General features: G+C 45.7%; 1 protein-coding gene across 1 annotated transcript in view; it reads right to left on the reverse strand.

Moving 5' to 3' along the window:
• Positions 1-12,632: 12,632 nt before the first annotated feature.
• The window catches only part of LOC142576598 (fatty acid synthase-like), a 417,693-nt gene continuing 402,339 nt past the window's right edge, over positions 12,633-27,986 (reverse strand). Inside the window, exons 24-25 of the mRNA XM_075686791.1 lie at positions 27,711-27,944; positions 12,633-13,000 (exon numbers count right to left, since the gene is read on the reverse strand). Of these exons, the coding sequence (XP_075542906.1) occupies positions 12,813-13,000; positions 27,711-27,944 (422 nt within the window). The 3' untranslated portion in view covers positions 12,633-12,812. The remainder of the gene's footprint in view (positions 13,001-27,710; positions 27,945-27,986) is intronic.

A 27,986-nucleotide genomic window follows, 5' to 3' on the forward strand; every position in this document is an offset into this window, starting at 1 on the left:
CTCTAATTCTATGTCGAAGTCATTTCGCGTGGAAGAGATCGTCATCATGCGAGTGGCGTTTTGCATCGTATTTTTATTGCGAAAACAATACTGCTCGCACTTTCGGCCCATCGGTGGTCGTGGCGCCTCCTTACACAGCTGCGCGTCACGTGACCGTGTGACATCACGCCAGACCGAGAGACGGGGCCCCAGCTCGCGGCATCGATGGTGGAGGCGAAGCCTTGCGCGCCGCTGCTGTGGCGCTACCAAGAGAGGGCGCTGGCTGGTGTGACGTCACGCTAGGAGGATAAATGGGGCTACAGCTCGGCTCCTCGCAGTGGTCGGCGCGCTGCCTTGAGCTATGTCGGATGATGTGTACAAGGCGAGACTGCAACGATCTGCTGCGGCCAAGCGACGGCGCTTGGCTTTCGCAATCTTCCAGGCCTAACCAAGCTAAGCCTTCAGCCAAATTTTTTAATTGTTTGCTCTGACCTCGACGGTAGGCCCTCGCGGCAGGCATCTTCCATCTTAGATTCGAAGTTTGCCCATTGAATCGTCCGAATGGTATTCTGTGGGCCTGATCTAGACGACAAGCTTTTGATGTTCAGATAGGTGGGAATGTGATCACTCCAATGTGTCTCAATGTCTGGAAACCACTTCACACATCTGGCGAGAGAGTTGGAGATGAAAGCAAAGTCGAGTCAGCTGCCGTATGTCACGTCTCGAAGAAAGGTCGGGCTACCATCGTTCAGGAGGGTAAGGCCATAGTTGGAGGCGATGCTTGCTAATCTTCGTCCTCTTGCATTTGTCCTGGTATTTCCCCATGCTGGATGGTGTGCACTGAAATCTCCTATAATCTCCTATGATGACCCATGGGGCGGGACAAACACTCAAGATATCCGCTAATCTTTTAGTATCAAAATAGCTTGAAGGCGTTATATACACGCCTATGAGAGTAAACAAGAGTTTGTTCTTTTTAACTGGGATGCATGTATATTGATTGTCGTCGTGCAGCGGAATTGGCTGCAAAACATGGGTGAGTTCTCGACGAACAAAAACGATGATTTTGCTGCATGCACCATTTGTTGATGACATGATAAACTTGTACCCTGTCAGTCTTATTGGTTCCGACAAATTGGGCACACAAATGACGGTGAGTGGAAGCACATTGGTGTACACAAACTGACGAAAATCTACAAGAAATAGTAGCTAGCTTGTTGGAATCATTGCGTCGTAACATTTTTTTTATTGTCGCTTTCCTATTCCATGGTGTCTTCGCGCAACTGCAAGTTCAGTGAAGACTGTAAACCAAGCTACACGCAGATACGTAAGGACATTTTTGTCGCTAATGGCTTTGTTTTAACTGTAGCTTTGAAGTAAGCACTTACCAAAATCAATCTTGCAGATAGCACTTTCTTTTTCCAGTGTGACCTCGTTAGGAAATTGTTTGTTTCGCGCGAAGAGTGTATTTTAATAAAGAGGAACGTGCGGCTCGAAATCCCAGTGACATTTTTTCCCGAAGCTTCATTTTGCGAACTGTTTTCACCGCGCAGGCGGTTTATGGTTAGGTGCACGCCAAACTTTAGTCTCATAATGGAGAGAACAGTGCCCCAAGGCCCGATATCGCGGCTTCTAGCCTGTCCACTTCAGGCCGTAACGATAGCCAATTCCGTCTTATTAACACCCTTCACTGGAAGCGAATAGGGTTATACTTTCTCTGCCCTGAATCTCACCGTGGCATCAATGTTTGTGTGTTATCTCTGTGGACTTCTTGAGGTTGGCTCTCCAAATCGGGGCATAAAACATAGCCTGCCTAGCTTATGGTAGCTGATGCGGCTCGCCATGTCACATGATTGGATTCGTTTGGCTTCAGGCCAGATATACTCTTAGTTCTGGGCCACTCGCACTTTGAACGCACGCAAAGGCGTCAAAGCGCTTACTTCTTTCCTGTTCAATGATATCTGCAGAACCAAAGTTTCACTGTAGGCCAGCTGTAAGAAAACAAAAAGTCTAGCCTGAAACGAGCTTCAACGCCGAAGCATTACTAAGCACTATTTCTTTATATTATCGACAGATTGCAGCAACAAAGTTCTTTTCTTTGCTTATCGTAGCCACTACTTATCCTGTTTCCTATTGTTAATACTACCGTTCCACTCTCTCGTCCTGCTGTCTTCAGTATGTGAGAACTTAGGGCACAGGGTAGGCCGTGTAGCTCTCATGTATTTAGAAGCATATATAGGGCCCGCTTTCTAAGCAACTAATGCACTTACTTCATTCGCGGTTCGTTCATTTCACTCTCCATTATGCATCCTTTTCACTGAATCAGAATCCAGATTTACTGACTTAGTAACAGCTTCGCAATCATTTTTTTTCCCAGAGCAGCCTTCTTTTTTCAAAACGAAAGCATTGAAAAAAAATGACACACTGACTTTTCAGCAGCCAGTTTTTGTGCGCAGAGCAAGAGACTGCAGTTTCCTGCCCGCCGAAGTTGCCACTATCATCGACCCACTTGCATTCAAGCGGCTCATCGAAAGCATCCAAGTGTGACTTGTATTAACTTTGTTTTCCATTAGCCGGCCACTCCCTCATGTAATGTCTCAACAATATACCTTTCAGGAAATAAATACACGAACAAATCAGATGCCCCATCACGCGAACATTACACGACGTAGTCGACGTGGCGAAAATATGGTCCAAAAATGGCTGGCAGCACAGAGTAAAAACAACTAAAAAATTCTCAACTTGATTCCAAATTTAGCAGGGACGTTCCTGAAAACAATGCAAATTAATTATCTTGAAACAGAAATACGGGTACATACATATAGAAAAATGTGCACGTAATTGTTTTCAGGCACAGCCCGAGGTAAATATACCTGGTACCAAAGCTTTCATGGAAACCCATACTTTTAAAACATGGCGGTTCATCGGCGGTTCATGGGGCTTAGCGCCACCTGTGTGAGGAGGGAACATTTCCGGCGCAAGAAAGATAATGTGACGCCCTATCCGTTAAAAACAAAAGTGACGCCATTTTGTTCTCGAAGGCGCCAAATTTGTTTTCATGGCCTGGTATTAGAGCTGTATATTCAAAGCCTGTCATTCGACTTGATGGACGTTTCCAGGATTCAGCGCGGCAAGCGATGCAGGATAACGCCTGCCGTACGGGTGTCGACCCCTGCACATAGCATAGTTTCTTCGGAAGCCGACGAAAGCTTTAGGTGTAGAATGCTGCTCCCATCGTCTAACGCCAAGCCCCTCCGTCAGAGCAGTCGCATGACAACAACTGAACATCTGTCTGGCGGTCATAACTCACTACTTTTGACTGAACAGTTAAAGAAACGATGAAGCTACTTGCGTCACAAAATGCAGACAAACGTCGACAAGAAAAACAACACAGCTTGTGATTGGGGTGTATTCTAGCAGATAAACATTACGAGCCTCCCTATCTGCACACTGCATTGCATTGCAAGTGATAGCGACGTCAACACCCCTTCCCTCCTTACGATGGGCGCTGAAAAAAAGGTATTTATGGATAATAACAAAATAAACTAGAGTTGTCTCTTCTTTGCTCGTGACACACATAATATTTATTGACTAGGAATTTTAGTATCGTTGAGTGAATCTAACGCTGTCTCGCTTTAATTAAAAACGCATTTTTTTTCTTTCCCAATGTGTGTTGCCTCCAAACATAGTCGCGCTTCAATCACAGCTGCTATAACAATCCTTGCTGATGTCGGTAACAATTTGTGCTGAACCGCTTTTCGCCAGAAACCTCGCGACCCATTTGAATCGAGCTTGCACAGCCAATCAAAGCAGTGAGGGTCCTGCTTGAATACAGCATTTCATGGCCAGCAATTGCATGTGCTGAGCATCGAAATGTTACGACAAATGCTTTTAAAGTATTTCGTCACGTTGCAGCGCCGTATTTATAGCATTGGCGGAGCAAGCCAGATTCCAATGCGTAGGATGAGTACGGTAAGATAGCAATAATAATAATAATAATATCTGGGATTTTACGTGCCAAAACCACTTTCTGATTATGATTAAGATAGCAAGACGAGTACGGCAGCAAGATTGTTGCTGACTGAAACTTCAGTTGATTTTATGTTTTAAGCGTCAAAGAACGTTGGTTCTATTGAGTCTATATACTGAACCTCAGCATGTGTGGCCCCCTGTGTCTTCAGTAGGTGGAAATGTTGGTAACTGATTTAGCGTGTGATCTCATTTATTTCCAATCTGTCTTCTTGCGGCTTTATGTAGTCGCAGTACGTTCTGGTTATAAGCTTTTCATTTTGTTTAGGCAGACGTATCACTGTGTTGCTCTTTTTCACAGTGCTGTGCTCATATCTGGTGTTCATTGCGGAATGAAAGCGTGTTTTAGTAAGAAACATTAAGCACTACTTAGCCCACGCGCAGGGAGTAATCACAAACAGAATGGGCAGGTTTGTTTAGGAAACGTATGAATTAGCCTAGATGTCTGCAATGATAATTTACCAGCATGTTAGAAAGTATACCAATGCTTTCATAGAGAGTTTTTTGTCTTTTCATTTCCCGCGCATGATCACTATCTATATCTCTCTGCATAACAGCAATGGTATCAGTTATTGCTAGCGCTGCCGTGTCTCTTCCATACCGTTTCCCGATCTCGCAAATCACGGCCTACCTGATGTACATTACGTTGTTGATAATGCATTGCAGTAATTGCGCCATTGTGCGTCTGTATGTAGAAGGTTGGCTCCTTCAAACTTCGGTATATACAAGTCAAAAATTTCTGTTTCGCAGCAACTTTCATAGACTAAGTGAAAACGTGCAGAAAGCAATACGCAGTATGCCAGACCAGAAGCATATTCTAGGTCTTGCTTCATTATGATAGCTACACTCGCTTCCGCCTGTGAGGTGCGATGTAACTAAAGTGATGCACGCGCGCATGACAATGCAAAAATAACAAATTTTAAGATCGACAGCGAACCCAGATTTTAAATTTCCGCTCTCTACCATAGCCTGCATCTACGTCTCCCGACACAATAAGCAGGCGCAACCGGACGTGTCACCACCCGGCACGAAATGGCGCGGATTGGGGCGCGCCATGTTTTCTCGCGAAGCGTAATTATAAAGATTTTCTCTCGCCAACTGGGATTTGTGATACGTCCCTCGCATTTCGCTGCGACCGCCGAATGCAAATTATTATTCCATGTTGAGTTATTTGTGGGTATTCTATTAACATATAATTTTGCTCAACCCTTTCTTTAGGTGTGCTAAGCTTAATGCGGTCTGTTTAATTTTTCACCTAATTATGATTCCTGCTGGCCCTATTGGACTACCATGGTTCATTCATGAATATCGGGCGGGAAGTTATTAAAACCCAGCTGCTCATCGTTTCTCGCCATAAAGTTTCGGACGTTTTTGCGGCTGAACTAAGTGATACCGAGGAAGATGATCGACATCATACAGAACCTAGCGTAATTGATTATCTGCTCATTTACTGCCGCCTGAGACGTTGCAGGATTCTTTAGTGCTGCCACTCGAGTTCTGGGCCACACGATGAGGTGGCGACAAGTTATCGCAGTGACACCGAGCTGTCGTAGTGCTCTGAGTTCGGTGGAGCTGTCTCAAGCAGTGATCGCGGAGGCAAAAAACTAAAAGATCAGCGAAGGCGTCTTTTAGAAAAGTAAGCAAGCCACGCACATCGTCCTCTTAAAACAGTTGCACCTTTTGGGACGTATATCTGCCTCACAACTATAATACTCATCTGCTTTGCCCGCATTTCCATTTTTTAGCGCTGCGAGCCCGGTACTCCCGAGTCACGAAGGGCATGCGCGTTATCAACATGAAAGAGCGTTCTCGACCGGAAAGTAGCCAGCGTAGTGTTTTAAAGAAAAGAAAAGAAAGCAAGGCAGATAACGATTCTTGTTATGTGGCGAATGTACACCCCAAAGGGTGGAACGGTTTTAGGAGTGCATCTCAGATGAAGAAGCCACTCCCACTTGTTTATAAGTGGAACATTTCCACAACCTCCGGGACAAGTACTAAACTTTTTTTCACTGGCAGTATTTTTTTGGTTAGGAGATGTGTGTGCATTTGGCAGAAGAGACAACTTTTTACTCACTACAGGAAAGTAGGGAAATTTATTGGCACAGACGTGGACATGATGAAGCAGCTGGTTTGGCTCCTGTTGACGTCATCTCTGACTACCTTTCACCAGGGCCATACATACTCGAAGGGAAGACTGTACTTTGCTCCTGTTCCTTATATAACAATGAAAAACCGATTTACATATATACGAAGGTCTTTGCATGGGAAATACAACAGCAGATTGCTCTCAAGAAAGTGCTCAAATGTGTTCGTTAGTTTCTTCACACATCGCAAAAAAAAATCGACTGCGTAGCCACTGCATGGGAAGAGCAGAGCGCCGACAACCAGATCGCCCATTCCTAAGGGAGGTCACGCCTCTGTGCATGAAAGGTAAGGCTCACAAGTCGGGTTCCAGGATTTTCATTCGTGCTGGTGTTTTAGTTACTACATTAGTTTTCAGTGTCCGCAGGTACCACACTTAAAGATAGCGAGCATTACCAGCTCCGTTTATGTGGCAATGCTCTCAAGGCATTTCGTGATTACTGCAAAGTGACAAAAACTACAAGGTAACGTTTAAAAACTGGTTCTGATCAGTAGAGCTAATTGAAGCATTTAAAAAGCAGTACGTATCATTATGGTGCAAGTTGGTGCAATTTTGCATTATGGTGTAAAGCAAGACGTTCCGTCTAGAAAGCCGAAATATAACTTGCAAATAATAGACGAGGATGATTGGACTGAAGCTCTGGAGGCCTGATTGTGCCACGACGGCTGGACATTGGTGACTCTCACGAGGGAATTAAGCCAAAAGACAAAGTGAAATGGTTCAGTGTATCAAAAAAAGAAAACGGCCAGCCAGCAATTGTTCCGCCATATACAGGCACGCAAAGAAACATTGTCAAGGGGGAGGGGAAGCGTACAAGGGGACCAAATTATTGTGTACCCAGAAACACTTTCAAAGTGTTGGAAGAAGTATTCTGTACCCATTGTGAAAGTCGTTACAGCGAATGCAAATCTTTTCTACCGGCGGCACGTAACTCTGCTTCGGGTGTGAAAGCACATGACATTGCTCGGTTTAATACTTGAAGGACTTGATAGCCTGGAAATAAATGTGACCCATTTCTCACCCACTGGCCATGAAATGTCACACAATGCGGACAAATAGGCCGCCAACATTTAAAAGAAAGAGCAGTCAACATGTTTGAATTTCACCGCAAACAAAACGGATCCGCAACATGTGCGAAGGGAGTCTTTGGCTAAGAAACAGCAAACACTGATCATTTGAACTCCGCAACACATAAGCCCAGTCGATCAACAACTCTTCTTGGTCAATATGTTCTAGGGAACTCGTAATACAAGAAAGTAATGTAATGTGCAAAAAACAATTATTTGCAACCTTTCGTTATTGATGTGCTTTTTCGAATTCACGCAATAATTTTCTTTCGATAGCAATTAGAGGCACACTCCAGGTGACCTTTACCACCGCGGTGTTCCGTAAAAAGTCGCAGTTTCGCCCGAAAGTCGAAGCATTCGTTGCGATAGCAAATAGACCGCTATACGAACTGAAGATAGTAGCTATATCGGCCGTGTAAACTTTTGAATTGCAGAAGGGTTGAAATCCGGACCAGCCGTTGCTTGAACGAAGAAACCAGTCACAAAAGACAGAAGACAAGAAGAGAGGTTCACACTCTCTGTTCTTGGCCTTTGTCTTTCGTGGCTGTTTTTTTTTCTTCAACTTGTGAACATTCGCTTCCTATCTAAACTAACAAGCACGGTGTCACGCGCGCATGTAAACATGAATACATCTCACTCGATGACCGTGGACACTCGCTCTCAAAACGCTGGGTGGAGGAAGAGTGAGAGGAGCAGCGTGCTAATTGACCTTCGTGCTGCCTTCGCTTCAACGCCTACTAAGCGACGAGAACACAGCGCACACGAAACCATCATCCCTCGGCGCACTTAGACTCTGCATCGACCGCAGATCGCTTCCCACATATGGCCCGCCGGGCCGCGCTCAGCCGTGTCGTACGCAGCCGCCGTCGGGCTAGAACGCCACCGGTGGCTTTCGCGCGCTGTGAGACGCCATGTCTCACTTCGCCTTCCTGCCTTGCAAGTGCGAGATCGAGCCGCCATCTTCGGCTTACACTACCACGCTTTCACTCGCACCCAGAGTGCAAGGCGCGTGGACACGCTGTTATCGCACTTGGAATTTATAAGGAACATCACGGCGATGTTGACGGCGACGGCGGAAGTGCGCTTGAAAGTTTTCGTATAAATACTGTCGCAATAAAGGTCCACATGCGATAAGATCACACCACTCACATCTGCGTCATTTGCAGTAGGTCGAGGGAAAGCGTGCGAGGGAGAACCTATACAAGAATGGTGGCTTGACGAGGGCCCAGTTGTGTACGCGAAAAGGAGGCGGGCTGAGCGCGGGCTAAGGGGGACGGAAGGAGGCAGGTGAGCACGCTGGCTCTGCTGCTCGTGGTGCCCGTGGCTCGGCTGTGCACAGAGGCACTGCCGTGCCTCATAAAGGGCTGCAGGAAATGGCGCCCATCTTCCCAATCTCTGTGTGTGCGCGGCCGCGCGCGGCCTAACTTGGAGGTGATTTGGGGACAAACACGGCTTGTGGCGTCGTGTGCACAGCCTCCTCGCGCGCCTGCAGTGTCCAGCTACGTCGCGTAACCGCAAGTTTCCAAGACGCGCAGAAAACATCGGCACGAAGCATCGAGCTTTGTGCTGCGGCCGCTCTACATCACGCCAGCGATGTCACAACGAGTATCCGCTGCTATTTTGCAAAATCTGTGCGCGCGACACCATGCTTGGTTATTTGGCTAGTAAGTGACTGCGTACTACAACTTATGCAGCCGATAGTACTACTAACCTGATATCGAACAGCTGTCTAACGATTTTCTATCGGAATCGATCCCTCAACTTTAGGCGATACGGTCATTTTTTTGTCTTCGCATCAAAGAGTTGTGTACTAAACGCTTTATTTAACCAGATGCAATACAGCGATATAAACAATGAATAGGTGCTGGAAATAACGCACACTTTATTCAGACTGGGATACATAGCGCAAAAAATGCCACAGGGACAAGCAGAACACAGGACGAGCGCTCGTCCTGTGTTCTGCTTGTCCCTGTGGCATTTTTTGCGCTATGTATCCCAGTCTGAATGTATCCCACCAACACGTCCAAACTTCTTCCCTGCTAACGCACACTTGATGCAGTCTCATAATACCGTTCAGAAATGGACGTCCGTGCTCACTCGGGAGCCTGTAAATGATAGACCTATTTTACATAATCTGGTCCAAAATCACGATAAAGATAACAAGAAAGTATGTTACAGCATCTCACCAGGAAAGCATTAAATTGTTAGTGTTCAATTGGCTGACCAAGATGCATGTAATTCTTCCGCGCCGTGCATTCGGGTAAAGGTATGCCAACACCTTGACGAGTTACAAGCTGCCTAAATAAACTTTATTTATAGGTTACGTAAGTTCTAAGCTGCTGTAAACAAAGACAAGATACTCGTGGACACTCAAAAAGTGGCGAATTCACATTGAATGGCTGCGAAACTGTTGAGCGTAAGTTAATGACATTGTGCGTTTCTTTAACATGCATAGCGTGTGGGGCAATAAAATAAGCCTATTAATCCGCACATACATCAACTGCTCAGGAAAATTTCCCTAGTTAAATTTATAAATTTCGATGCTTGTCCACAACAAAGGCGGTTATGGTGCTCTAGAACCAACCAGAAATGACCTCTTTTTCATGATGATTTCCAATGGGAACTCTAGTAATTCGTTTCTCCTTGTACTTGAGCAGAAACCAATATTGGACAATTTTGAATATCGAACTAGAGAGTACAAATCAATGAGAAATTAATTAGCATGCAATGTTTGACTGGTATTCGTATTCTTCAGTTATTCCAACAACCCTAGTAAGAATTCAAACTAAGCAATAAAAGGTCAGGAAATGATAAGCAAATCTTTATAAACATGAGTCTGTCACTTGGTATTTTTGTTTGAGAGCATGTGTAGCTATAAACTACCAAACTGTCCAGTACATTGCTTGAGCACCTTTCTCGCCCTTTAAAAGTGCCGCTATACGTCCTTAAAACTTCCTTCAATGAATAAAGATATCTGTGCAGGCATCGCTTCTATACCGGCTCTGGTTGGGAGTGGCTTTCAAGAAGGCGTACACTATATTGAGTGGAATGACAGACAGTGCTGCATGGGACGCCTGCGGCGTGGAAGAGAACATAGAATATTTATTATAATGCAAAGAAGGGGTAAGGCGTGCAGACACGGACACAAGAGAAGTGAACAACACTTCTCTTGTGTCCGTGTCTTAACGCTTCTTTGCATTATGAATCCTTACCAACTACCTCAGCTTTCTATCGTTTAAAGAACATTTATTGTGCCATTGTCGTCGATTTCAGTCGGAAAGACAAACATTGTATATCGCATTGCGGCGACTAGACGATCGCCCGTTGTCGATGCAGGTGCTGCTTGAAGACCGTCCCCACCGTTCGTCGGCCCAGAAAGCTAGGAGGGCACGTCTGTCTTTGTCGAGGGCCACTGGCCTATCTTCTTCGTGATTTGGGAGAGGGAAAATACGCTCAATTCTGCAGCCCATATGGGAGCACGGCGCAGCGTACTGCGGATGGGGGCGGGGAATGAAAGATGAGAGGATAGAGGGGGAAAGGGAGAGTAAGTTTCAGGCAGCAGACGTCGGCATCATCCAGGGGCGATGGCCGGCGCGCGAGGTAGAGGCCGTGCGAGGCCGAAGTCTATTTGGCGGTCTAGGAGCCCGTTTAAGTACACATATTCAAGCAGGCTTGCCAGTGCTGGGAGGTGGTAGCGAGCCGGGCAGAGCAGGTGTGTCTCTGAGGTAGCCGGGAGTCCATACCGTCGGTAGGTGGCAGTGACTGGAGCGCGCTCCTAGGCTAGTGCAGGACAGGTGCAGAGTAGGTGCTCGAGGGTCTCGGTGTCACCGCTCCTTCTGCAAGCCGGCGAGGCGATGCGTCCCTTGGCATGAAGCCTAGCTGCCGTCCACACGGAGCCCGTGCGCAGACGAAGGAGTGTGTAACGGTCCCGTCGCGAGAGACCGTTCTCAGGGAGGAGTTTTGGGGCGCGGTTGGTAGCTACCCTGCTATCCGGATGGCTGGAAGTGAGCACCTGTTTGAGTCTCTGCCTGGAGGAGTCCGATGCTGCGACTGCTCTGGCGAGTGGAACGGTTGGGTGGTGGGCGGCCTTAGCAAGGACATCCGCCTCCTCGTTTCCAGCGATCCCTACGTGGGAAGGCAGCCAGGGGAAGGAGATGGCTACCCCCACTGGAGAGAGGGCCGAGATTTTTGCTCTCAGGAGGGTCTCAGTGACTCCGTGTCGATGGTGATCGGAGAGTGCCTAGACAGCCGGTCGCGAGTCACTTAGCACCGCCAATGGTTTTGTCGGGGGGTCCTCAGCCAGGAGGTCTGCAGCCCACTGGCCTATCGCTCAGGCCCTCCGGGTGCGCGCGCTAGCCCTCACCGCGGCTTTCCTCTCTCTCCCTATCTCTCTTTTCCTTCTTTCCCGCCCCCAGAGTACAAAACAACCAGACGCATTTTTGGCTAGCATCCCTGCCTTCTCTCTTTATTACCTCCTCCTACATTCAACTATAAAACTCCTGCGTTACGGCTGCGTGTTTCTCGATTCGACATACTTGATAGGTAGTTCTATCGAGGGGTGACATTTCTTTTTTTACTCTCAAGGTAATGTCTGCTTAAGTCAAAAGATAACTATTGTCTGGGCTGTATTTGTAAATTACGCATGCATAACACTAGAACGACTCTATTAGCGTGAAAAGACATTTCGTATAGCAGAAAAGGTGCAAAGACGAAAGCGGCGAGCCCGACATGACGTTGCAGCATTCGCACGCCCTGAGGTCGTCAATATTTGTGGCGTGTGTTCACGGCTAGTCAATTTTTGACCATAAAAATGCACTTGATTGCATTTTAAATGAGCGACAGACTCAAAATAGCAAGCCTTAACATTTAGAGGCACAAAATGTCCCAAGCACCAAACAAAAGAAGATTGAAATGTAAGGCACCGCAATTACGTTGCGTGCGTTGATATCGGCACCGAATTAAAAAACATCCAATTTGACCTTTCATTTCACTCCTTCTAAACAACCTGTTACCACGAAAGTAGTAAGTATAGATTTTTGGATTACCAGTTTATTCGTAATATGTAGTTTATTTCTTGTCTTTAGGGCCCCTTTAGCGCAACGTAGTTGTGAGATTAAGAAGTACGCGGTAGTACGACGTGGCGTAGTATAGCTTCCACATTTCCATTTTTCGAAGCATTCAATTAGGCATCCGCAGCAAAGGCTTAAGGCTAGAAATGGGCCCGCATTCTGAAAACATTTTGTTTTGTGTGCGTGTGTTTGTGAATGTAGCCTTATTCTCTTTTGTTTGCACACCCGCCACTTGTTATAGCGATCACTGTGATAACGAAAAAATCACAGTGGTTAGAGCCAATACCAAAAGGCATTGGGCAGGAGAAGCAGGAGATCCTGCAGGAGATATGTAGTGTGGGAACATTAATATAAGCAGGAAAAGGCTAGAAACGTTCGTCTTGCCAAAATTAAAGTTTTCTTTTTATGACAAGGCAGTATGTCACCATTGTGGAATTATCTGTTATGAAATTTATTGCATGCGATATTTTAGGGTGCACTTGATAAATCCTTGCTATTGCTGTCCATAAGCTGTATTTAGGCTGTCTATCTGACTCTGGTATTTTCGCTCAATTCCTGCAGCCCATTGATGGTCAGTTGCCGGATCTCCTGCACGGACAGCGTCAGGCCGATGTGCCGCTCGAGTGCCTGCCTCACTTCGACGGCCATAAGAGAGTCCATGCCAAGTTCGGTGAAACAAATGGCGTGGTTCAGGCTTGCGGGATCCTTGACGCCTGCAAAGCCAGTAGAAAAACAATAGTGCACTCTTCATCAGGTAACCCCTACTGCTACTTTTAGCGCCAAATACCTTACATTTATTCGAAGATTCCTTGGTAATGTATTCTGCATAACAACAGGCTGATGATTATTATGAACATCTATTTTAATGGTTGCATAACACGTTATCTTAGCTTATCTTAAGAGCTCAGTTTTAGTTTAGGAGCTTAGAAGTTTCCAGGTGCTCCAAAGAGGTCACGGGAAAAATATACAGATTTCTGATATGATCCTTGAGTGGTTGACCGCTGCGCTGTCAAAACTTCCTATTCTTACTATAACTATTCTATTCTTCTATTCTGCCTATAACTTCCTATAAAGTACGGAAAAAGGCAAGAAAGGACTCAGTGTGGTACGAAAGTTTAGCAAAATGACACACAATGAGTACGTGAGCCCGTCACTTGTCGCAAGGTTCATTTGACAGTTGTGTTGGGAACGCGGAGTACGCTGTATTCCAGTTACCACTAAGACGTACAATAGTTCTGACATACAGACATACGAGAGACATTCTGCTCGGCTGTTGCCGCATGATCGATGCGACTGCAGGTAGTATAGTTAGTTAATAGGGGTTTAATGGCGCAAAAGCGGCTAAGGCTATGCTGCGCCAAACACGAGGTGTTTTAAAATCCAATTTATGAAGGAAAAGGCTGTGTTAATAATTTATAGTTTATGTAGAAATCCAGTGTCGTCTAGAAATTTACTGACGTCACATAATGGGACTAGCGGATCATCACCTAAAGTTAGAGCAGGGTGTAAAGGTATGTGTAGTTGGTATAATTTGTGCAAAAGTGTTCGTCTGTGTGTTTCAATATGCGTACATGTCAGTAATATGCGCATAACTGTTAGTGAATCTTGACATTTCTCCCATGTTGGTGTGTCTTCTTTCGTAATTAAATAATTGTGTGTGAGGTGTGTGTGACCAATGCGTAGTCAGCATAAAACTACTTCGATGAACCGCTCCTGATGATAACATGACTTCCACTCGCCAACTATGGGTTTAGTGAGATGTAGCTTGTTGTCGGCACAACGGTCCGATTCGCGTTGTCATTTTGCCGCTAAGGCTTTTCTAATCGCACGGATGCTATCTTTGTATGCATGTGTTGTCTTTGTTATCTCTTTGTACGCTGCCATGGATGCACATCTATCAGCTGCTTCGTTACCCGGTATCCCAACATGGCTTGGAACCCAGCAGAAACGAATTGGCCTCCCGTATTTGTTAAGCGCCATTATGGTTAAAATGTCTCTTATCAGGGGTTCACACTCAGATTTCAGCTTTAGAGCCTTCAGTGGGCTTAAAGAATCAATGTATATGAGTGCATTTTTGTATTTATCAGTGAGAATCTTTTTAACAACAACCCACATAGCGTAAACTTCGGCCGTGAAAACACGGGCGTGTTGTGGCAATCGAATACTTGTTTCCCAATTTCCCGTTACGGCCCCCACACACACGTGTTCTTTTGTTTTAGAGCCATCAGTGCAATATTGCATGTTATTTTGATATTTGTCCTGAAGTGCACGAAATTCTTGTAAAATGTGTTCGTGTTGGTTGTCTCTTTTCTTTAGATGTGGTAACGTCCAATCGCATAACTGTGAGAAATCGTACCACGGGGGCAGCCGTCGCGGTTTTTTTGGCAACCTGGAGGGCTTCGTGAGGAATGTCATAATCCCGACAGTATTGCTCATACCGCAGGACAAGTGGCCAAATCATGTTCGGTTTATTTGTGTAGTGTAAGGTGAGTTGCATTGTGTGAGGATGTTGCAGCATATGTGTTGCGGTAATGACTAAATTCTGAGTACGTAAGAAAAAGTGAGTAATGTTCTGCGCTGCTGTAAGGAGGGTTCATTACACTCAACGTATAAACTTTCAATAGGTGATGTTCTGTAGCCACCACTTGCCAGTCGCAGTCCAAGGTTATGTACTGGATCAAGTCGTTGGATGTAGGATTGTCTCGCTGAGCCGTAAACCACGGAGCAGTAGTCTAAAAGGCTACGCACAAGAGATCGGTAAATAGGTAAAAGACACGTTTGGTCGGAACTCCAATGGTTATAAGATAACACTTTGAGGATATTCAATGCTTTATTTGCCTTAATCGTTAGTGTTTTAATGTGGGTAAAGAAGTTTAGTTTTTGTCAAAGATAACTACCAAGAATTTATATTCTTGTTTTACCGGCAGCGCGACATCATTCAATTTTAAATCCGGGTCTAAGTACAACCCTCGTTCTTGCGAGAATAGCACTGTAACCGTTTTTTTTAGTCGAGAAGCTGAAGCCATTTTTCTCAGCCCACTCCATTAGTTTATTTATTGTTATCTGGAGCTGCCTTTCACATGTTGGTAAGTTTGAGGCGCTGCACGCTATATACAGATACTCGACGCATATGGAGTGCCTAAAAGAGGGGGGATTGAATCTGTTGATATAGTTCATTTTTACTATAAACAGTGTTGTGCTAAGTACGCAACCTTGTGGCACACCGTTTTCCTGGATATATGTGCGCGAGAGCACTGTGCCTAGACGGATTTGGAATGTTCTGTTGGACATAAAATCAGCGAGACAGTTTAGCATTTTGCCACGGATTCCTAACGCGGCGAGGTCACGTAAGGTTCCAAATCTCCACGTGGTGTCATGCGCTTTTTCTAGATCGAAGAACACTGCGAGGCAGTGCTGTTCCTGTAAGAATGCTTCACATATTTCGTGTTCAAGTCGGACGAGTTGGTCCGTCGTTGAACACCCTTTTTTATAGGTTGTATTCAGATGACGTCACCACCACGCCGCGATTAGCGCTGGAAACCATGGCAGCGCCCTCCGCACCTGCCTCCGCCATGATCTTGGCCACTTCAGGTCGCGTCCGTGTCACCGTGTGTTAGCCGTGTGCCGTGCTCAGTTTGTGGTTTAGTCGGCGGATTCCCTTTGGATAAAAAATTCCTGGTGTGTACTAACAGTCACCGCAAGAGCTTCCACGAACGCAAAGACGCTGCGAAGTCATGGGCGATGAGCCTGCAATCAGTTTAGAGCGCATATGCACAAGGCTGAGAGGAAGCAGCAAAGAAGCGCTACGTAGAAAAAGGGAAGCTTTGCGGCGGTGTTCACCCACTGCTGCTGGGCACGGACGAGCTGTGCTTTGAAGTCGAGCTTGTGCCAAAGGTTGAGGTATCTGACATCAAGATTATTTAGTTCACACGACTATAGCTACGTTACACATGAGCAACTAAAAGCAAAGAAGTCGCTCAAAGCGAGCAACTACCTGACAAGTGGTTGCGTTCAGGAGCCGCAGTCGAAGAAAGTGGACGACGACGTCATCATACGTGGAAAGGTGAGTTTGGTGAAGTGCGTTTTGAATCCCGATAGCGGTCTGAAAGTCTCTGTGCTAATGCTGACGAACGCCTTACGCGAACGGAGCGGCGTCATGATGCGAGGCTGATGGCTAGGTAGGAGTGACGCCACAGCGGTACATAGAGGAAAGTATTTAAAGTGTTCAAACGAGAAGAGAGTAATCAGACTGGATGGTTCAAGGACGCGTCGGGGCTGCGTACGAGCGAGCGTTGGCGGCTGAAAGCTGAGATTAGAGACCTAGCTCACCGTCGCTTCACAGAAGCGATCGCGCACTCGTTGGATGGATGCTGAGAAAAGTATGTACACACGGATTCACGCGCGCGCGGAGGAACGGAAGTTCAAGGATTCGCGCACACGCTGGCTACAGCAGATACGGCGTACACGGATCCTCACAGTACCGCACAGCACTGCTTGTTTTAAGGTTCTGATGGAATCAATTGATGAGGTGTTGGAATCGTTTTATTCGGCAATGTAAACCGCAACTCGCGGACTTAAAGAATTAGATCTCCCTATGTCGTGAGTGCGCTTTTCGCGGCTATGAGCAGTATGGACAGCGCGCAGCGTAGCGTGTTTGAACGAGCGTTCATTGTAGAACCGAAGGTAAGCAACACATCTCTAAGCATATCGGTGTGTGTACGAGTGTGTAAGCCCACGACTGTGTAAAGTTGTACTCCATAGCCCACTATCTGGAGCGAGTGATGTGTCGCGGGATAGATTTAAAGGATTGTAATTGTGAATGTTTATCAGATACTGTACCCGTATGGTTTAAGCAGGCTAAACCATTTCGTTGAAGTTTCATAATTCTAAACAATTCGATTCATTGCATTTCCAGGTAAACCATTTGCAGTCACTTTCGACACAACCACTGGAGCCATGAATTATTATTAAAGAAGACGGAATGGTGAAGGCAGCACACTGTACGTGCACGGCGGGCTTTGGGGAGGACATTATCACTTAGGTGTAGTTCTTTCTTATTTGGAGGGGGCAGCTTCATTTCAAGAGAGCCAGACCTACACAGACAAGACAAACAAATGGTTGCTACCTTATATAACTAATGTGGCCTGTGCACCAATTGCTGAGATAGACTTTTCATCGTCCAATGCGAAAAGACGGCTTCTCAGAGAAACAAAGCACCCGCCTTCTGCGAAGAAAAGTAAAGCTCGGATCGAGAGGCCATCAAAAGAAGAATGGGCTGCCTTCATGACCAGTGTAAAATATACTGGAGTGCAGTCTGCAGTGCTCTCACTCACACAGGGTTATTGCAATGACTTCATTCCGTTGCTTCACAAGTATTCTACAGCTGTTCTTGGGGAGCTGACCCGTATCAAACCATCGACGTGGGACAACATTCAAGAGGAGTGCCAGATGTTTGCACAAGCAATCACTGTAGAACCGAAGGTAAGCAACACATTGCTTTTGACATCATGTAAACGCAAAAGCTTGGTGTGCTTAACAAGCTGTAGCGTAGTGGTACTCTTACGATATTGTACTAGTATGCAATTTTGGTGCGCCTGAGCTGTGAAAGCTGCATTTTTACATAGAGTACAGTTTACTGGTCAATTAAGGTTTCCGTAAGGCACGTAAGAAGCATGGAATTTATGCATTCCTTCAGGCAGTATTTTGCTAAAGTATTTTTAAAATCTTGGCATAAGGGCTCGTGCCTGTTAGGTAAAGGTTAGGATGGCAAAGTATTTGTATTTTACATGTCAGTGGTCAACATGAGTGATGCGACTTCATAAACTTGTTGCATTGCAACACCTTCATTGTTTGAGTGGTCTCTGTGTTGAACATGCCGGTACGTCAGGCTGTAGAGGCAGCAACAAGGGAGCAGTCAGCATATTCTGTTTGGTTTGCATTCCGAGCAGAAAGGTGACATCATCGACCGTGTTTGCAGCTTGCCGAACACCCCTCTACAAGCCGTCCATAAGCCTCATCAAGAAGATGTGCTATACCGAAGAGCAGGAGTTCTTTTCAGCGGCAACCAATTGGGGGGAACAAAAAGAAGTGGTAGCCAGCAAGGCTTACATCTCGGCAATGACTGGGAAGCATGAGAAATTTGTTTGTCATAGCTCTGGCGTACGCATTTCTGCAGAAGCGCCCTACCTAGTCGCCATCCCAGATGGTTTGATTCCATGTGAATGCTGTCACGATGGCGCGCTAAAAATTAGATATCGCAATTCAGCAGTCTGTGTAGACGATGTGCTGAGCAGAAAGGTGGCTGCTTGGAGCTATGTGATGACAGTGCACGACTGAAGAAAAGCCATGCATACTTCTACCAAGTACAACTACAACTCAACCTGTGTCAGCGGCAGTGCTGCAGTTTCGTTCTGGGGACACCATCAGACATTCTGATAGACCGCATCGCTATTGATTTGTCTTTCTGCAAAGAAATGACGCAGAAGTCCAAAGCATTCTTTGAACAGGTTTTGCTCTCGCAGCTTTTATTTAATCACTGGGCTACCTTGCCACTGCAAGAAACAATGCTTACATGTGATGAAAGTTCAGCAGACAGTGAATGCTACTGTTACTGCGCTGGTGCTGAATACGGTGAAATGGTTAAGAACAGTAGCCGACAGTGACCTGGTAAATGGCTCCATTTTGTATGTGCAAATCTGAAACGTCCACCAAAGAGCAAGGCATGGTTTTGCCTAGCAAGAAAAAGCAGCAGCCTTGATCAGGGTACAATAATCCGTCGGCAAGGGAGTACACAGAATGACTTGGAAGCACGTCACACGCACACACGTGGCATGTCCAACTTGTCTGTACTTTTCTGAAATTCGAGCACTCGTAGAGGGGAAAAACTGTTCGAAACCGAGACTATTTGGTGAATTACAGTAATAAGATATACTGAACTCACCGAAACGGCACAACAGACTTGCAGAGATTAGTGAAGGCAGAACATACTGTCACAATTTTGTCCAGTTGTGCTACCGTGCCTCCCCGTGTACCATCACAAGTTCGATTGGAATAATCGAGGAAGAAATTGCATACTTCCGACGCAAAAGTCCAATCACTCTCTACATGTATGCGAACACTGGCTATTTTTCGTGTCTTCACCTCTCAGGCCGTGCGCTGTTGCGTCTCTTTTGTGAATACTGGCACTTTAAGACGTGCACAATGAATCCCTACGGCATCGGCACTAGTGAAACCTCGATCCGCAAGCACAGTGTCTCCTGCGAATAGGTTGCTTAGAATACCACAGCGCTCGGTCAGGAGCTTGTCGCTTGTACGCCCAACCAATCCTAGATGATGGAATCCTGAGGTGCAATTCCAATGAGATATTTTACAGTATTATGATGCTTGTATCGTGACCATGTCTGACAGCGTAGAAGAACTGAAGACGACCGTTCTACAAACACTTCGAACTAGTCAATTATTACAGCCACTCTAGTTCCAAATGCTCTACGAAAGCACATAGGCATGGTTAGTCGAAGCTCTTCCCGATCTGGCCACTCCACAAGTTGGCTCAGGCGTATGTGCATGACATCAAGCCAGCGTTCCAAGATCCCTGTCACTGCGGCTTGGCTGACCTAGAGAAAAAAAATGCATCAGTGCTCACAGCTGTAGTTATCATGTTACACTGTAAGATTCTTTACATCTCTTCAAATGCCGTTTTATGCAATGCATAAGAATGAGTATTTTCCTGCAAAACATTGTCGCCTGGTGTCTACTAGCATCATCACGTCGTGGCCGTCAATTCATACAGTAACATCGGCGCTAACAATCTCGTCTGTCGTCAAATCATCCAGCTGTATCGGCTTCTCGTTCGATGGCAATGAGGGTAAGCCATCACTGTGGCTACCTCGTGCATTTCTTTTACTAAAGCACCCGTCTTGATAAGTTTAAAGCCTGTCAAATTACACTTACACTACGCAAGTATGTACTTTCATCACAGCAGCTAACGAGTCACAAGAAAAAATACTTTCATTTATGATAACCATTCCACAATCTTTATAGTGCATTTTTGGTCTTGCTAAAAACTTGCAACGATGCATAATGCGCAAATATTATCGCGAGAGCAATGCTTTATTGTTGCTCGAGTTGTAGGAGAAAGCAAAAGCGAGTAAAGGGCATGCCATACCTGTCCTCCGCAAGATCTCTAGGGTTTATTGCGTAGCCTAACTTGGTGCCCAGTCTGTGTTTGTCTCGTCCATCAAATAAGATGACTTTCCTGCGAGTTAAAAAAATACAGGCGCGCATGTCAGCACCGTGTCTTGCCGGAAGATGTCAAGGTCACAGAGAAAAGTCCAAGCGACAGCTTTTTACAAAAGACGTCGCAAGCGAGCTTAAACAATTCAGCTGCGCCCGTGCACGCTGACAGCGCAAATGAACGTCGCCTACGTCAACAAAACGGCGGTTAAGAAAGCGTGAATATCCGGAGTACCACACGTTTAACTGCCCTTTTCTAAGCGCCTTGGTGACGCGACAACACACACTCGCTCAAGGCATTGAGGTTAAACAATACAGGTGCGCACGCGCGCAGTGTACATTAACTCCGCCTGCGAAAATAAAAAGAAACGCGGTTATGCAAGCGTAAACATCGGAGTACCACAAGTTTTAACTGCCTTTTTCAAAGCTGCTTGGTGACGCGACAGCACACGCGTGCTCATGAATTACTACGTGGAGCTGAAACAATTCAGCTGCGACCGCGCGCGATGGCAGTGAACATACATTAAAGTCGCCTACGCCCTTAAAAAAGCGGTTCTGTAAGCGTAAACATCGGAGTACCACAACTTTAACTGCCCTTTTCAAAGCTGCTTGGTGACGCGGCAACAAACACACTCGTACTCAAGCATAAAATACGCGTAACTGCAACGTTTAGAATGTAAATTGGCACTTACCAGAAATGAACACCTCACACTTTGTAGTTGGTAGAATGTTTGTCGATGTCAGCGTGACGATTGCGGCGAAACCACTCGGCGCGACGCCTTTCCGACAATTCTTGCGTCCTGCTGCATTGGTTGTAGACGACTGAAGGCACTCCGTAGAACTTAACCTCGTTTGTGTTCTCGCTGTTTTTTTTTTTTCGGAACTACTTATTGCTGCATCCATAAACCGCGCAATTTACCATGATTGCTGCGACTCACTGCTACTGCACTCTCCGCGAACTGACGAGCTTCGCAAAGTGGCCAAAATCATGGCGCACCGGAAGCTGAACCAGCTCGCCCCCTTCCCATCAGCCCGTGCGGCAGCGTGGGCCTGTCGTCAGTGAATACAACCTATAACCGCACTGATGAAAATCAGTGGAATTCCGTACATCGAGCGTGAAAGTTAATCTCGCATTTACGACACTTTCGTACGCTTTCGCTAAACAGCTTGTCAGGGACATGGGTAGAAAGCTTCTTGGGGATGGGGGGGGGGGATTTACCTGTTTTAAAAAAGGTACAACTATCGCGCCTTCCCCTCCTTTTGGCATAATTCCTGATTCAAATACTTTGCTGAAAAATTCAAGGAGAGCATCTACGGGTGTGGGGGGCAGGTGTGCAAGCATCGAATAATGGATCCGCTCAGGACCTACTGCAGTTTTTTTGCCAGAACAGAGAACCCTGTTAAGCTCTTGTAACGTAAATGGAGCGTTGTATTCGCCCCTTGACATACAAGCAGTTGGTAGTTTCTCCTTCTCTAGCGACAGTTCGTATTGTAAGAACCTGTTTGAATAATTAGCCGAGCTAGAGATGTTATAGAAATGTTGCCAAGTATATTCGCTTGTTCTTGTAGTGTTCTCTGAGTGCCTGAAGGTGTATGTATGGGTATCATGTATGATGAGTAGTCCCCCTTAAACTTTCTGACCTGTTCCCACATCTTTTTGGGTGTGACGGTGCTATTAATTGTAGATATATATTTCTGCCAAGACAATTTTTGAATATATTGAGCTTTTGGTTTGGCTTGTTTAAAATTCAGAAAGTTATGAGTTGGGTATCTTCGTAAGATTCCCCAGGCCTTATTTTGCAGGTTTTTTTTTGCTACGTGCATTCATGTGTCCACCAAGCATTCCGATTTTTCCGAACAACGCCAGAAGATTGTGGAATGGCCTTTTCAGCTGCAGAAATAATGCAGTTAGTAATTTTTTCAGTATTTTCATCAATGCTTAAGTCTGTTAAAGTAAGCTCCTCCAGCCTGGCACTTTCTGTGAAAACAGACCAGTCTGCCATTTGTACTTTCCAGTGGCGTGCTTTGTGGGATATAATAGGTAGCGTTGATGTGAGGTGGATTATAGCATGTAGATGATCACTGCCACATGAAGTCTCCAGTACGTCCCATTTAAACTCGGTAAAAATATCAGGAGAGCAAAATGCTAAATCAAGGCAGCTAAAATTATGTGAACTCGGTGAAAAATGTGTTGGGGCACCTGAATTCAAAGGACAGATGTTGTTTGTCAAAATAAAATCTTCAATCGGTTTTCCTCTTTGGTAATTTTATCGCTGCCCCAAAGTGTGCAATGAGCATTAAAATCTCCAACTGAAACAAAAGGCTCTGGCAGTTGGCCAATTAAATTTTCCATGTCTTGAGTTGTGAAATGGCTATGGGCAGGGATCTACAACAAACAGACGATGACAGTCTTAAAAGATAAAACAGTGACAGCTACTGCCCCCTACGGAGTTCCGCACGTTCCGTGTGGGGATGCCGCCTTGGACTACAATAGCGACATCCCCTGATAGACGGCTGGAGTGCTCGCTGTCCTTTCTTATGACAGTAAAACCTTTAAGAAATTGTGTATGTTTGGGTCCCAGGTTCGTTTCTTGAAGGCAGAATGCTACTGGTAATAACTTATTTATGATGTCTTTGATGTCGCTTAGGTTGTGAATTAGGCCTCTGCAATTCCAAGGAATGATGAAAGCCATCTTATTCGAACAGAAAAAAAAATTATTATGTGTGTGAGCTTGCGAGTTGTAGGTGACATGTATTTAAGAGCTGAGTACTCTTATGAACGGCGGTAACCATTCAGGTTACCTTTCCTTTTCTCGGCGGAGTTATAATATGCTTCTCCATCTGGGAGCGCTCCAAAGAGCGCGGGTCTTTTGGCGTCAATGACGCCGGGGTTTTCGGATCGACCTCCATCGCCTTTTCCGAGACACTGGATGATCGAGAGCCAGGCGCCGAGACGCGCGTCTCGGGCCTTGGGGTGCGGTTCAACTTCGGGCCCTGCGGCACTGTGGCCTGCCGGCCCGTCTTCGATGATGATGGAGCAGCACTGGCTGCAGCCACCAAGGGGGCAGTTGGAGTTTCTACAGGAGTACCGGAAGTGCACCCTGTACACTCCTGAAACCGGTATGGCGCTGCCCCCTGCCGCGTCACACTGGCATTGCTTACTTGAGGTAAGTGCCCTAGCCTTTTCCTCGCTTCATAGAATGAGCTCTTTTCCTTTACAGTTATCGCGATGGTGTCTTTTTCTCTTTTCCAGCAAGGACAGCTCCGTGAGTAAGCTGGATGATCGCCCTTGCAATTGACGCATTGTGCGGGAGAATCGCAGTTGTCAGATGGATGGTCGTTATCTATATATATATATATATATATATATATATATATATATATATATATATATATATATATATATATATATCGGCTCAACCTCCAGGATTCCCATTTCCCCGGACAGGGCTAAGCCGCGCACGGCTACACGCGGGAGGGTCAAACCCTCGTGCGCTCGGGTACGCGGTGTCGCAACACACCAAACGCCTGCTGACGCAGACGCCCGTGCGGGGTGCAGGTAGTATATTTTCTTGTATTCAGAAAACTAGACTAAGGTGCACATAATGGACGACAACTGCGATCACAATCCTAGCAGCCACAACAGGATCAGCCAACTTTTGCCAGTCAAGTTTTCTTATAGAAAAGGGGCCTCCTTCTCAAAAGTACGAGTCCAAAAAATACTTGTTGCTTGTAATATTAGAAACCTAACTTCTCCGAAGGGACAGTCCTGACATTTTCTCAGTTTCTTCGTGGCATGGATTGTTTTGTCCGATTTGTTCTGGATCGCTCAAGAGGATCCCGTGACTGCAATTTGTTGTCTTTTGAGAGCTCAGTTGCAATGGCAACAAAGAATGGAGGGTGGGAGGAGAGAGTAGTGTTCCAGGCGATTAACGCTCGTTTCGTACTATACCTCCGACCCCCAAAATTATGATTTAGAACGTCATAATTGCTTAATCGTCTACAGCCTTATTATAAAAAAGGGCAGCAGAACCAATCACACGATGACCATCGACGATGATGCCGGATATTGATTGGCTCCTCAATCGCCCGAGCAGTGGCGACCACAGAAATTATCATATGTGTTGCATATTAAACCTGATCAGTACACGGCAACAGGAAACAATAGCCCTAAATGTGAACGACAGAAAAGTACAAATTAATAACGAGTTATATATGCAGCCAGCTTTCGGTCATGTTGCTTTGCCACCTTTCGTCTTGTCTAAGTGAAGTTGATTTTTGCTGTATTGTTCTTTCGCACCTCAAGCGCAAGTTCACTTCGCATACTAAGGAAGATATATTTTCTGAATAATCTTGGATAGATTGCGCCTATCTTATTGGGTAAACTCTAATCAGGAGTGATTGGCATGCGCACCACCCCATGTGCTATCTCACCACAATCTTTTGTTGCAGAAGGTCGTGCAGAATGATTGTTTGGTTTGATCGTACTCAAAAAGAAAAAAGACGCCAAGCCATAATATAATTAAACATTCATGTACATATTTATGTTAGAAATTGATGAATTCATTGTCACACAGTCACGGCCATAACACATCGCCCTTGAAGTTATGCCACAATGCATTACAGTTCCTCGACTTGATGTCATGAGAGATGTTTCACTTTATCATGACCTGCGTTTCTACTGCTCAGTATAATGCATCCTAACTCGTTCTGCCTGAGCATGCGAAAAAAAAACATGCTTCTTAAGTAAAGCTGCGTGTTACGATTTCCCTTGTCATACACATCTCAGCTTGACGCGCAGATATAACTTTTTATATGACCATAGTGCATTGCTTGGAGGTTACGGGAAATATTGCTGTTTACTTTTATTGCATAAGGTTCTTGGAGATATCGACCACCTGCTGTGTCACTTTCCACGATATGCCCCAGAAAGACAAGAACGTGCTAACGCTCTCCAAAAACTGGACAATCGGCCGCTTTCTGTGCACGTGCTGCTAGAACACCGCTCGACGACCCATAAAGCGCTGAAGGCGCTTTTGTGCTTCGTGAAGACGACGGGCTTGTGCGAACGCCTTTGACTATTACTGAAATTTCTACAAGACCACACGCGTCAGTGAACTCATCGCTAATTTCCTTCTTTCCTTCCCTCCTCTCTTGCTGCCATTTTTGTGTTCCCCTTATCCTTTCCCCCGGTGTAGGGTAACCAACCGGATGGTATTCTGGTTAACTTCCCTGCCTTCTGCTCTTCTCTTTCATGCCCCTCCCTCGAAATATTGAAGCATAGCAAAATAATAGATAGTTGTAATAAATGGTGCATTATCAAACGCTTCTGAGTACCCTCTACTGCAGCAATTACGTTGTAACGATGACCACTGACTCAACACCTTTACTAGAACTTACAATAAATAAAGGTCACAATGATTCCATTCTTTTACAAGCGCATGATAAAACCGAAAATCTGAAAATTAATAATGGCTGCTACATTAAGGGGTTGTACGCGTCTTACACCATACTGACTAAGAACATTCCTAGTCTCGTCGCTTGATTTTATTCTTTATTTATTTGCCTTTATTTTGGTTCCCCTGTACTCAACCTTCCGAAATCAAAAACGGAAATTGTGCTATCAGGGGGCGAGCTAGTGCGCTTTGGTTTGGGTGCAATCCGGAAGCACTTTTTCATTCGTATTTGAACCTTAGCACGGGGACGTTCAGAAAAGGGGCACATTTTTACAGTTTTGCACGCGCACAAATGAGCAGTTATTTGATAAGCTTTACTATTGTGGCACTTTATAAAGGAGCAATACTTAGCAATATTTTCAGCTGTAAGCACTTACTTGGGAATCTTCATTGAAGTGACCTATAACAGATAACACGTACCCTCATTTAACTTAGATATTAGTGAAGCCTTTTGGCAACCATGCGCACAAATTGTTGGCATTGGCCACTTAACCACCTGTCAGATTCGACCGCAACTTACAAGCGTTGCTGAATGGGCAACATAATGGAGGGTACTTGTGAAGGGCGCCCGATTTTAAACATTCGGTGATCGACGTCAAGCAGGTAACGTCCACGTTGGCGGCACTTAGTCGTAAATTTTCTGCTGCGTTCTGGCATTGTTTTAGTGAGGATTAAGACGCTTCCGTCGGTAATGTGCCGCAGCCACACCAAACACATCCGCGCTGCATGGCGTGGCGCGCGCATTACATCCACGGAACTTCATACAGTAATTACCAGAGGGAACTCTGGCGTAATGCAATGGGGGTGGATCAGCCAGCATGGGCATTATTGGAAATAGATGGATTTTCCTAAAGTTCGTCCTTCTGGCTTCAAACGGCTTCACGACTTTGTAAGATCGTCATTTTCGCGAAAGTTCTGCGTAATAAATCATTAAATAAACGTTATTAAAACTTTCCAACGGCAGCATTTGAAAATAATACCGCAAGCACAGAAGCTCGATAATTAAACCATTACGGCATGGAAGCAGGCATCGATAAGTGAAAAGTGGCAACTGCCCTTATGAATTCAGCGCGGGCTAGCCAATGTCTTCAGTCGCTTGACGCGTTTCGATTTGTCCACGTCGACAAGCTGAACCGCTTCAATTAGAAGCTAGTGTACGGGTTCGCGGCGTCCACTGCACTTGGAAAAGTGCAGATTGCTCCGAAATGTTCGACAGTAAAGGCATATAAAGTGTAATAAACAAAGCCACAAGAACGCCTGAATCCACAAGGCAAAATTCACGTATTTTCCGTCATTCCCATGGTGGCTGAACGATTGCAGCACCTGAGTTCACTTTAGTAATTATTGTTAGTGACCGATGCAGTGACTCGCACCCCGATAGGAGTCATTTTCGTAACCGTGTCATGCCTCATAAGCGGCGCGCACACACACACAACACAGTCAGCACGCACATACGGTCACTTCGCCGAGCGTAACATCGCGGTTAGAGTGATGAAACAAAGCGCAACTCAATTGCAATGGAAACGAGCGTCAGGGCGCCTCCCACACTTCCGGGCAAGAATATCGAGCTGAGCAACGCAGAAATCACTTTGCACATGCATGGCTGGAGCTGTACAGCAGTGGTACTCTTTCACAAAGCGTAGCCAAAGATATTTTAACACTATTGATGACACATTTATACGGAGCTCGATGCCTACACAGTGAGCAACTAACTGAACAAGTCAGTCCGCCTTACCGAGGATTCGTGCGATCACCTCGATGAGGTCGCACTTGTTGCTGTCGTCTTCGGTGGATAGATCTGCCTTAACGCAGCTCGAAACGACAGGATGATTCTGGTTCAAAAATCGGTCCATCAACTTGATGCACGAGCTGATTCGCTGGGGCATGGTACCGGCGATAGTGGCGTCGTCACCCATTGCCTCGTGGAACGCGCCCACATCAGCGATGGCGCCCCACTGGATAGCCAGCCCTGCAGTATTCAACATCGCTTAGATGCCTCAGTTCCAAGATA

The sequence above is a fragment of the Dermacentor variabilis genome, chromosome 3 (assembly GCF_050947875.1).
Source record: "Dermacentor variabilis isolate Ectoservices chromosome 3, ASM5094787v1, whole genome shotgun sequence".
Lineage (NCBI taxonomy): Eukaryota > Metazoa > Arthropoda > Arachnida > Ixodida > Ixodidae > Dermacentor > Dermacentor variabilis.